General features: G+C 42.5%; 1 protein-coding gene across 1 annotated transcript in view; it reads left to right on the top strand.

Annotated features, from left to right (window-relative positions):
• Positions 1–12,270, top strand: part of LOC149747274 (uncharacterized) — a 215,502-nt gene that overhangs the window by 29,216 nt on the left and 174,016 nt on the right. Inside the window, exon 4 of the mRNA XM_089897354.1 lies at positions 6,420–6,514. Within this exon, the coding sequence (XP_089753480.1) occupies positions 6,420–6,445 (26 nt within the window). The 3' untranslated portion in view covers positions 6,446–6,514. The remainder of the gene's footprint in view (positions 1–6,419; positions 6,515–12,270) is intronic.

Below are 12,270 nucleotides of genomic sequence, written 5' to 3'. Positions count from 1 at the left end.
TTTTAAATTTGTCATTTACTAGTCATTTAATCAAGCTTTTTTTCTTTGTTAGCCAGATAATTGGGGATGATTTCCAGGAAACTGGAAATACTTTGAAGAGGGGCTGGTATGTGAAATGAGTGCTTAAGATTCTCTGAAGTCAGTAACAGAAGAGTTAAATGAGCCAAATGCTTTACTCTGAGTCCATTCCAGCTTTAGTGTTTATGTAAGAATGTCTTACTTTTACTAATACCATAAAGGGTTGATCTAGTTGGCAAGGTTATTCTGTTTAGGGTGAGACAGAAAGAGAAAATCATAATATGAGTAAAAAAAAAAAAAAAATCATGGTACCAAGATGGCATTTTACAAATTGTCATCATCCATTATGGAGTATGAGAGGCTTTGTTTGTGGAAGCAAAGGTGTGCTTAAAATTGGCTCCCTGCTTTTACCTCTTCGGTAGCTAGAGCACGTTTTCAATTGTTAAGCATGTATCCAACGCTTACCATGTTCCAGGTCTATGTTAGGTATTAAGTCTCCTTAATCTTCACAGTAACCATCTGAAATAAAAGATAGCCCCATTTTACAAAACATCGTGTGGAGAGGCCATTTGACTTATCCAGTGTGACCCTGTGAGGAGGTGGCATTGAGCCCTGGTTCTCTGACTGTGCCCGCTGCTCTTATTGGAACCCGCTCTGCCTCACTCTGCCTGTCACGGAGGCATGACAGCTGCTGCCTGCTGAGTGCCAAGAAAGCCAGCACACCTCCTCCCACTGTGGCATCTTTCTTTCATGGGGGCTGTTTCCAAGACCTAAGGTCAACACTTGCCTACCACAAGCCCTGAGATCGGGTAATTTTATTTTGTCCAGAAGGCCCATTGTAGAAAGAACATGAACTTTAAGTCAGAGAAAATGTTCAAGTGGTGTCTCCCACCATTTTGTCACCATTGCAGGGCCTTCTGGCTGGTCTTGGGGGCCTGAAAAAGCTGCCTAGGGTAGTGGTTAAGAATGTGGATTCTGGAGTAAACTGGTTTCAAATCCTTGTTCTATCAGCTGTGTGACTTATCAGCTGTGTGACTGTGTACAACTGAATTGCTTTCTATGCCTCAGTTTCCACCATCTGTGAAATGGGCGTAGCGATAGTTCCTACCTCACAGGGATAAATGATTGTAAAGAGACAAATAAGAACTGTCAAGAGGTTGAGTTGAAATAACCCCATTTTGGTCATCTTGGTCATCTAGTGCAATTGTTTCTTTCAGTGACATGATAACGAGCTTCCTTGAAATTTATAGTAACTTTCTTCTCTCCTTCTTGCCCAAAGTGAAAGAATTTCACATTTTTTTAATTTAATGCCAACACAAATATTTGCTACCACGATTTTACTAGAAAAACAGATTAAATTATCCCAAAATTACTATCTCCACCTAAGAAATTGAATTAGTAAACTAAACAGGATGTTTTTTTGTCTAGAGAATACCTAAGTGTTTTTTGTAGAATTACTATACATAAAATTAGGTATAGTAAACAACAATCTCATTTTTTAGGTGAATATATGAAAAACACAACCAATTCTGTATTAAAAAAACAACAGCAACACCCTGTTTCATTGAAATGATTTGACTCCCCTTCTTTAATCTTGAATTTGGCTGGGTTGCATTTGAATTAACTTTTTTTCCCCTTCAAGTTGACTGCAGTAAGAGGGGGCCATAGCTGTGAGTCCACCAGGAGGACAGCAGTCTCTGAATTGAGCGTAGGTCTACAAGTCAAATTTGACTGATACCCGTGGGCAGCGTGGTGCTGGCTGAGTCTGCATCCTTATTCCGAAGTCTGTCCTGATGCCCTGTGACTAATATGTTCCAGCTGTCTGGGTCACTACTTTGGAGTACTATTTATTTGCAGCGGTGGTGCTGCAAGGAAAAGCTTTCCCTTTTGTTGGTTGAAAGCTTTGCTGGTAATTAGCAAAACAAGCATGCCTCTTATTTGGAGAGAGACTGGAAAAGCGGCTGAAGAGTCAATTGTACGTAACCACTTTGGAAAACGATCTGGCATTACCGAGGAGAGTTGAACGAACATATGTGGTCCCAAGCCCAGCTCTCTTCTCCTAGGTATACGCCCTGGAGAAGTTTGCTGTGTGCACCGGGGGATGAGCAGTAGAATATAAATGCAGCATTATTCATAACAGCAAAAACTGAAAAATCCCCAGATGATCCTTAACAGTAGAACAGAGCAGTAAATTGTGGGTATGTTCACATAGTGAGAACTATATGGTGGTGAAAAATCAGCTACAGTCACATGAGTCAACAGGGATGAACCTCAAAATAAAAATCTTAAGAGGCAAGTCTGGAATACATACAGTCCTTGTTTCCTTTGTATTAGGCTTAAAGCCAGGCAGAACACAGCAACATATTGAGAATACAGATGTGGTAAAACCATACAGAGGAGGAAAGGATTGACTCAAGATTCAGGCCTGTGGTTATCTCTGGTGGGGAGAGTGGAGGGGTTGAGGTACAGGAAGGGGTACACAGGCCTTTTGTTTGTTTGTTTGTTTTAAGTAAAAGTCAAAACAGAACCCAGCACCACCAACTGGGTATTAACATACATGGGATTCATTTTATTATTCTTTAAGCTGACATATGTTATTATATTAGTTATCACTGCATAACAAGTTACGTCAAAATTTAGTGGCTTAAAAGTGATAAATCTTCATCATCTCACACAGTGTCTGTGTGGGTCAGGAAACCAGGAGCAGCTTCGCTGGATGGCTCTAACCAGGGGAGGGTCACATGGGGCTGCAGTCAGGATGTCAGTGGAAGCAGCCATCGTCTGAAGGCTTGCCTGGCCTGGAGGATCTGCTTCTCAGAAGGCTTACTCACCTGGCTGTTGCAGGAGGCCTCGGTCCTTACCACGTGGGCCTCCCTCTAGGGCGGCTGGAGTGTCCTCATGACCATGACGTGGCAGCGGGTTTCCCTGCCAAGGCAGTGAGAGGGAAGCTGCTCTTTGGACCTGGCCTTTGAAGTCACACCCCATCCTTTCCCCAATATCCTATTAGCCACACATGCCAGCCCTATTCAGTGTGTGTGTGTGTGTGTGTGTGTGTGTGTGTGTGTGTGTTGGGGGTACTTCACAAGAGCCTGAGTGCCAAGAGGCAGGGGTCATTTGGGGCCATCTGGGAGGCTGGCTACCATGGTAGGCACTTTTATTTTTTAAATTAAAAAAATTTTTTTATTGTGTGTGTTTGGTCTTTGTTGCTGCTCACGGGCTTTCTCTAGTTGCGGCAAGTGAAGGGTACTCTTCGTTGCGGTGCGTGGACTTCTTATTGCGGTGGCTTCTCTTGTTGCGGAGCACGGGCTCTAGGCGTGCGGGCTCAGTAGTTGTGGCGTGTGGGCCCTAGAGCACGCAGGCTTCAGTAGTTGGCGCGGCAGGCTCAGTAGTTGTGGCTCACGGGCTCTAAAGCGCAGGCTCAGTAGTTGCAGTGCACGGTTTTAGTTGCTCCGCGGCATGTGGGATCTTCCCAGACCAGGGATCAAACCCGTGTCCCCTGCGTTGGCAGGCGAATTCTTAACCACTGCGCCACCAGGGAAGTCCGGCACTTTTAAATATATTTCACAATAGAAGTTTTAATTTAGAGACAAACTAAATTGGTCAGCTTATTTTTCTTTAGGAATGATGCAGGCATCCATTTAAATGAAAATTACTAGAGATGCTGAAGGTGTTACCAATCAGTATGGGTTGGAAGAAAAGTCAGTGGTTTAATTTGAGTAACTAAGTGGCGGAGCCTGCCTGATGGGAACGTCCAAGGGGCAGGGAGCGGGTGGAAGGGCAGTGAAGAGAGGAACTTCAGTAACACTCACACCAGGACGTGTGGTATAGAGATGGGATTGTATGTATCTAGACTTCATCCCACCTATACCTAGATCTGGCAAAAATCTGGGGCTCCTGAGTTTGAAGCGAATTCTCCAAAGCAGGGGCCATTGGGAGCTTCCTGGACGCACTGTGATATTAAAACCCCTACCAGCTTCACACGTTGTCCCAAGACCATCTTTAATGAAAAAGGAGATTCCATCCCTCACTCCCTTCCCCCGCATGTAAGAGTGTGGCTGGAAATGAACTAGGCAAGTAAGGATAGGAGTTTTGGTTTTAAAATTCATGCAATGGGTGCTTCCCTGGTGGTCCAGGGCGGTAAGACTCCACACTCCCAGTGCAGGGGGCCCGGGTTTGATCCCTGGTCGGGGAACTAGATCCCGCATGCCGCAACTAAGAGTTCGCATGCTTCAACTAAAAGATCCCACACGCGGCAATGAAGATCCTGAGTGCTGCAACTAAGACCCGGCGCAGCCTAAATAAATAAATAAATATAAAAAAAATTCATACAATGATTGCATTCAACTCCATAATGCATATCTGTTTCAATATTAACAGCTTTAATATTACTGATTCACTTGCTTATCTTTCCCTCAACAAAATCCATGAGTAAAGTTGATGTTTCCAAAGGTACATCATGTTTTTTCCCTTGGTTTTGTGTTGCTGTTGGCGTAACTTCTTGGTCAGTATTCCTGGGGTCCAAGTGCTCTCGTCGGTGAATCATATCCTATCTTTTTTGTGAGTTGCAACATCCTTGTGAACAGGTGTTCCAACCCACAGGAGAGGTAGCTGCCTGGAGAGGTTTTCTCAATTTTTAATACTTAAAAAAAATAATTTAATACTTAAAAAAAATAATTTATTTATTTTTGGCTGCGTTGGGTCTTCGTTGCTGCGCGCGGGCTTTCTCTTTGTTGCGGTGTGCGAGCTTCTCACTGCGGTGACTTCTCTTGTTTACGGAGCATGGGCTCTAGGCGCACAGGCTTCAGTAGTTGTGGCACGTGGGTTCAGTAGTTGTGGCTCGTGGGCTCTAGAGCACAGGCTCAGTAGTTGTAGTGCACGAGCTTAGTTGCTCCGCGGCATGTGGGATCTTCCAGGACCAGGGCTTGAACCCGTGTCCCCTGCATTGGCAGGCGGATTCTTAACCACTGTGCTACCAGGGAAGTCCAGAGGTTTTCTCAATTTTTAATCAAGCTAGTGAGCGGAGGAGACAGGACTAAAAGCCAGGTGCAGGGGTCCCTGACTAGCTTTCCTCAGACTTTTGTACACCAGCATCTTCACATGGTAGACATCAAGACCTCTAAACCTTTGCACATTGCGTGCAGAATTTTGGTGATCAGCAGATGAAGGGCCACTTCAGGCCATCATGCAGGGTAGTTTTGATGCTGCTTCCATCTTTATTGGCAGAGCAGTCAGTGTCTGTGCCATTATATTCTGTTGTATTTTGCCTTTTATAAAAATGAATGGAAAATCTTCAACAGCGAGTGGTAATTACCTTTCTGCGTGGCAGCGATAAAAATTACCTGGGGTGCCATGTGAGTCTTGTTTTACTTTCTTTGGCCAATAGCGTGCTTTCTTGAGAAAGAAGGGAGAAAAATGAAATACATATATATAAAATGTCAAAAATACATTAAGGGTTATTGTGTTTCAAAGGGAAGCATAATGACTAATAGTCATTATAGTAATTGGTAATCATAATTATAGTATTATTGGTACTATTAAGAATGATTATTAATATATACTCTCAGGGAGTAAACTGCAGTGTGTGCGTGCCCCTCCCCCTCTCCCCGCCCCTTCCCCACAATGACATGCGGCTGTGTTGTTTGGCTGTTTGGCTTTGAGGTTGGTTTTCAGGAGGGTGTCATGTTATGGCGTAGGGAGCGTGGGGACGGCCTGTGAATTTATGTTCCCTTCCTAGCTGATATAAGTACTGTGCTTTCTCCTTTCCTAGTGAGATAAGCCCTGAGCTTGAGGTCAGAAGACCTAAGTAGCAGTTTCATGTCTGATGTTTTCTAGTTGAATGTCCTATATCATCTCTGACACTTAGCTGCCTCCTCTGGAAAATGGAATCAGTAAACACCGCTTGCCTCACAGGGCTGTGAGGTGTGGTGAGGTGTGGTGGAGGCCATCAGGCCCCCGGGCCACTGTGCCCTAGAGTACGTATTATAGTCAAGTGGAGCAGCATGTCTGGTGTGGTTCTGTGAGGGTACATGAGTGCCTTCTAAGTGTAGTCTCAGAATCCAAGGTCAGAGTCAAGCTCAGGTCCTTGAAGCCCCAGTTTTTGTTCAAGTGGAAGTTTAGGCTACATCACTGCCCTGAAATTTATGTGAATTAAAAGAAACTTACTGAGGAATTCCTTTGTTCCAGAAGTTCCTCGAGTGGGTCAGGCCAGTGGTTGTTCCCTACATTCAGTACGTGATGGGATTTTTTTTTTCTCTTTTCACTTTTCTCCTTGCTTAAAAAAAAGTTTCAACAGAATTTTAACCTACAGGCTTGACATATATTAAGAACACTGTCTCAACTGAAATGGCATTAGCTTAATAAAAACCTTTGGTGGTAACGTGTTGTTTTGCTTATTCTTGCAGGGCGAGGACAGCATGAACATCCATAAATGTGCCTGTGGGCATATTTAGCCATTCGTTTTTGATTAGGAAAAAGAAGACGGCCATCCACTTGAAAGGTGAGTAAAGATTTCTGTGCGTCTTTTTATTATAAAAATGTTCAAACATACTGAAGAGTTAAAAAATGTACAGTGAGTTTACATTTAACAGTTGTTAGCATTCTGCCACATTGTGTGTACCTGTGTGTGTGTGTATAGTAGGTTTCTACTGTTTTCTGCTGAAACATGTGAAAGTAAGTTGAAGAGATCATGACATTTTCTCCTCAATTCTTGGGGATGCAGTTCCTAAAAATAAGAATATTCTCCCCTGAGGGACATTTGAGAACATTCATAAACTCCATGACAGAATCATTTAATTAAACACAGTTACAGTTTCCTATTAAAAGATGTTATTTTGAATTTATGTTCCCTTCCTGGCTGATATAAATAAGGTCAGATTTAAAAAATATTTAAACAGTGACTTACTTAATGGACAGACCTATATAGTGAATTTGTTTGATGTGAAAAACATCTGGATATAAAGGATTGGACTTTGCACTACGCGCATGTGCCCTGTATAAGAGAGGATTACTGTGCTTTCTCTGTTCCTGGTAATCTGCCCATCTGGCCTGCTGTAACTGATGTTTATTGTTAGGTCAGAGGATCTGATGACTACTCTTCCCTCCTTCCTGACCGGCATTCACAAGTAGACCAGCCTCTGTGATTTAATGTGATCAAAGGTCTTAATTGATTTTTTTAGCCTGAACTTACAAGGAGAATGGGAAAAGAATATGAGTGGTAATGTCCAGTTGAGGTTAGTGTATTAAGATCAACATTAGAGAGAATCAGAATGATTCCCAGCCCCCAAATTTGACTACCTGCGTCGAAACTTTACATAAAGTCTTAAAGATGTGTGTTCAGCTCTGACTGTAGTTGTAAGTATTACCCATGAGGGCCGTTTACACAGTCGGTCATTACAGCTCTGTGGTGCTTGCAGGGTTGCTGTTGCTGTTCTACATTCTAACCTCAGTTACATTTTGTTTACAGTATCTTCTTCTGGAGGCCCTGAGTGTTGCAGCATTTCTTCATTCATGTTTATGAACTAGATTTACCCATTTAGAGCGTTATTGTAAAAGAAGTCTGTTTAAGTGAGCCATTTAGGGCAGCAGAGTCGTCTTAGTATTTTCATTTCTGATTTAGAATAAAAAGTTAGTGACAGCAGTAAAGTTTCTGAAAGACACTAACTTTCCGAAGACGCTGGGACTGGAATTACAGGTATCTCAAAATGATCTAGTTTGCTTTCTCACTGTTTGGCCTCTGTCTGGTTATGCTTAGAAAAAATGAGGAGGCGTGCCTGGGGCTCCACATGAGGCAAGAGGCTCTGCAGGATGGCGGAAGGGAAGGCATATGGGGCTCTGTGTGCGGCCTTCAGTTGGCTGTCTAGTCCTGGACCGCTTAGAAATGGGGGAGTGTTTGTTTCTTAAACGTTCTATTGAAATAGAATATATATACAGAAAATACGCATATTGTAAGTGTATAGCTCAATGCAGTTTCCAAACTGAGCTCACTAATGTAACCAGAACCCAGATCAAGAGACAGAACATTCTCCCCACAGCCTCATGCCTCCTCTAGACACTAGATTCCGGACATTACCCACTCGGTGGGGAATTACTCTCTTGACTTCTAGGAGCATAAATTAGTTTGCCTGTCTTTCTGTGTGTGTGTGTGTGTGTGTGTGTGTGTGTGTGTGTGTATGTGTGTATGTATAATGCAGATCTTACTCTTCTGTGTCTGACTTTCCTCATTCAACAATGTATTAGAAAGATTCCTCCGTATTGTTGCATGTAGTTGTAGATTGATCATTTTCATTGCTGTAGAGCGTACCATTGTGTGAGAATCCAGCAGTTTATTCCTTCTGTTAGATGCAGGTGATTTTTTTGGGTTCATCCACTCAGAGCACCCTGTGGCAGAAATGAGGATTAACCAAGGTTTTATCCTCATTGTGGTTACCGTTGAAGCGTCCCGAGTTGTCCAACCTCTGCCCAGCTTCTGCTGTGATACAAAGGAGGAATCCCGGCAGCCGATAGAAGGTTGAGACACAGTTGGAAGAGATTGGTTTTTCAGTCCTGTAATGATTCCTGTTGCTTTTCCTGTGACTCACCATGTCCCTTTTCTCTTTGTTCTCAGCTGGCACGTTTTTTCCATCCTTTTGTCTGTCATTGTAAGTCTTTCTACACCCCCTCCAAGGAGACAGTAACTGTATCAAACAGTAGGCAGTCAGTAAATATTTAAAGTTCATTGGGTGTTGATATTAGGTGTTAGATGAAGGGTGAAGAGTTGCAAGTCATGGGCTTGCTCTTGAGGAGCCTGTGTTGTGGTTACAGTTTCATAGGTACAGGTGTGGGCCACATCGCTGGAAACCAGTTGTACTGTAAAGTTCAGGATGTAAACTCAAAGGCTTGCATGGGCCAGGCTTGTAACATGGCGGAAATTAGTAGGGGGCCGGGTTGCTCAGTAAGGAGTGATGGAGCTGTGGGGAATGAGTATATATGCCCTGCCCAATTTTTGACCCAACAAAACAGAACATGTCTGGCTGAATTTAGCAAATCCACCAATGTCTACCCTTTAGGGAATAGAGTGTTCATTACAAGAAAGTGGTTCCCATGGGATTTGGGTGTTTTTATGGCCAAATTCTGTTTTTATAAATGAAGTTTTATTTGAACACTGTCGTGCTCATTTGTGTATGTATTGTCTATGACCGCTTTTGTGCTACGACAGCAGAGTTGAATAGTTGTGAAAGAGATTGAGTGGAGCATTTGCAACAGTGACCATATGGGCCACAATGGCTAGAATATTTACCATCTGGCCCTTTGCATAAAAGTTTGTCAACTCCTGCTTTACTTCATCAAAGCAAGGACATAGTGATAATAACCTCTGTAGTCATGAAATAGTGTGAGCCCATTACTTTTAGTGTTAATGCCTTTATTTATTCATTTATTTATCCAACAGATATTTACAGAGTGCCTGTTGTACGTCAGGCATAAAATGGTGATAGTCAGATATGGTTCTTGCCCTTGTGGGCTTTACAGAGACCCCTGTGAACTTGAAGTTCCATTGTAGGGTTGTGCTTTCTGTGAATCAGAACAAAAGTGTAATATGGAAATAGATTTACGAAATCCTCAAATTTAAACTAATATGTCGGCTAATTTTATTAATTTTATAAATTTGATGAACACTTACTCTGTGTAATCTAATGGTTAATTCAGTTATAAAAAAGTATGTTTTATGATATCATATAAATAATTATGTGTTTAGAGGTCCTAATTGTTTACATGTTGTAACAAAGATTGTTTGAAAGCAGCCTGTCTGGATAGGGCTGTGATCTTTGAAGAGCTTACCAAAGCAAGCCAAGCTGACCTTCAGTCTTAGGCCATGATAATAAGAAAAAATAAGCCTCAGCAGAAGGAACAGCACACAAGGTAATAAAGTTTGGAATGTAGTTAAACAAACGTATCTTTGTTGGTATGCTTATCTGCTTGCTTACTCGAGGTCATGAAAGTTTGTTTCTTCTTAATAGGAGGCTGTAGAGTGCAATGTAATGAACATAGAAAATATTTTTAAATTTTCTCCAAGGAGTGTGAAACTGGTTTTTAACATCATTTTCACTCAATTAGCATTTTTATATATGCTCATCTATGCTTTTCGGGTGGACACTGGGGCTATGACTGACCTGTCACCGTAGTTATTTAGCTGTGTGTAATAATTTGAAGATGTGAAAACACACAAAGTCCTGACAGTGTTTATACACTGCCTTAGGAGCCATCTGATGTCAAGTGTCACGCTGCTTGCACCTTCTGAGGCTGTGGTCTGGGCGACCAATGTGTGCTTTCCTCTGAAATCTAATTATGAGGATTTGTCTGAAGGAACTATAGGGAAGGAATGTTAGCTGGTGCAATGAACAGTTCAATGAATATGGTTAAAACTAGTACTGATTTCTTCTGTTGGCAAAATTAATAAATAAGGTTAAGGTTTAGTTCCTCTTCTTTATGAGGAGGAAATGATATATACACCCATACACAACATTCTGCTTCTTGTGTTTAAAATGTTTTTAAAAACCTCAATCTTATTCTTCATTTTAGTAATTTTTTGTAGTGGTTTGGATTTAGGGGTAACTGAAAAATGAGAAGACTGAGAGGAAGTAAATATCACAGTTGTTTTCCTTGCAGAGCTGAAAACTGTAGGCTTAACTGCTTTGGTTAAAAATAAAGTTTTATGAAACAAATTTGATGATAGGCCAGAACACTTGATCTGTGGCATTAAAAAAACTGGATCTTCTATTCTACATAATATGGAGTTCTTCTGTCAAGAACTCCAGCTCCAGGAGTGTTTAATTTGTCAAGGCTAGCTAATTAACATTCACTTTCTCAGTCTCTCAAGTTTTATTTTCGGAGAGGGAAAGGACTGAAGTGCAGCTGAATATAGCTTGATAGAGCGAAACGTGTTTTAGAAAGAGATCAGAATGATTCTCTTGGTTGCAAGTAACAGAAAACCCAATTCAAACTATCTTAAGTAAAAAGGTTTATTGGTTCAGGTGGTTGAAAGTCTAAAGATGGACCTGACTTCAGGAAGGGCCAGATTGGGGATCCAAACAATGTTATGAGGATCATTCTTGGCTGCATGTTCTTGGGCTACAGGTGAGACCTCCAGCGGCTTCGGGTTGACGTCGTTGCAGTGACCATCCAAGGCACTGCACAGACGACGTTCTTGGTCTGGTGCCTAGCGCTGGACCAGTCACTGTGGCCAGGGACATGGGCCCATCCTGACTGGATTGCCCAGGTCATATGCTTCACACATAGTGTCTGAGGTGAGCACCTCTTCAAGCATTGATTGATGACAGTGGGGAATGGTTCCCACCAGAAGCACAGAAATTAGGGAGGGTCAGTGGATGCTGAGAGGCAAACTAATAATAATAAATGTATCTTTTTATGGTTTGCAAAGCATTTTCAGGTGTATTCACTTGTTTGACTTGAAAGAAGCATCAGGGAGGCAGGATAAAGAAGTGATTAAGAACATGGATCCCGGGGCCAGACTGTGTGGGCTCAGTTATTAGCCACATAAGATTTTGACAAATACTTAACCTCTCTGTGCCCTAGTTTCCTCACTGTGCAATGGGGATAAAGGTATCTACCTTATAAGGTTCTGGGAAGGATTAAATTAATGGGTACTTGTAGGGCACTTAGAACAGTACCTGATACATGCTGGCCCCTCTGTCCCTTGTTATTTTTGTTATCTTTGGGACAGCCCTGCGCAGAGTGACAGGTGAGCTTGTGGAAGTCCAGAGTCGCATGGCCTGTAAAGGGGGCAGCAACATCAGTCAGGTCTCCTGACTTCTTCCCTGGCCCCACAGTTGCCTTTATGTAATGACTGTGGAGCGTTTGGATTAATAATCAATCAAAGAAGCAGAGAGGGAAAAACTCTTACAAAGTAGGCCTGTTGTTTGGATGTACCTACGTGTACAAGCAGGGCAGCGTTACTTACATATTCTATTTGCAGGCCGATCTTTAGCTTCCCAGGTACAGAGTGCCCCCAGGGATATTTAGAGGACATCAGTGGGAGGACGTTGGCACAGAATTTTTCCACCCTGGTGGGCACAGGCTTGGGACAGTCAGCCGTATCCAGGGTTAGCACTCACTCCGGAGGTGTTTGCTGATTGCTTAATCAGAGCCAGTAATTCTGAGCTTTAGAGGAAACCAAGATTGTTGTGGTTGGGAGGCAATTTGAACCCATCAGTACGGTGTGAGGACGTAATTTCTGACAGAGAGGCTCACACCGCCCCA

The sequence above is a fragment of the Delphinapterus leucas genome, chromosome 16, assembly GCF_059928025.1.
Source record: "Delphinapterus leucas isolate spDelLeu-1000000601 "Yukka" chromosome 16, BTC_Dleu_Yukka2, whole genome shotgun sequence".
Lineage (NCBI taxonomy): Eukaryota > Metazoa > Chordata > Mammalia > Artiodactyla > Monodontidae > Delphinapterus > Delphinapterus leucas.
The sequence above is the reverse complement of the archived record's forward strand: the minus strand, read 5'-3'. Positions and strand labels throughout refer to the sequence as shown.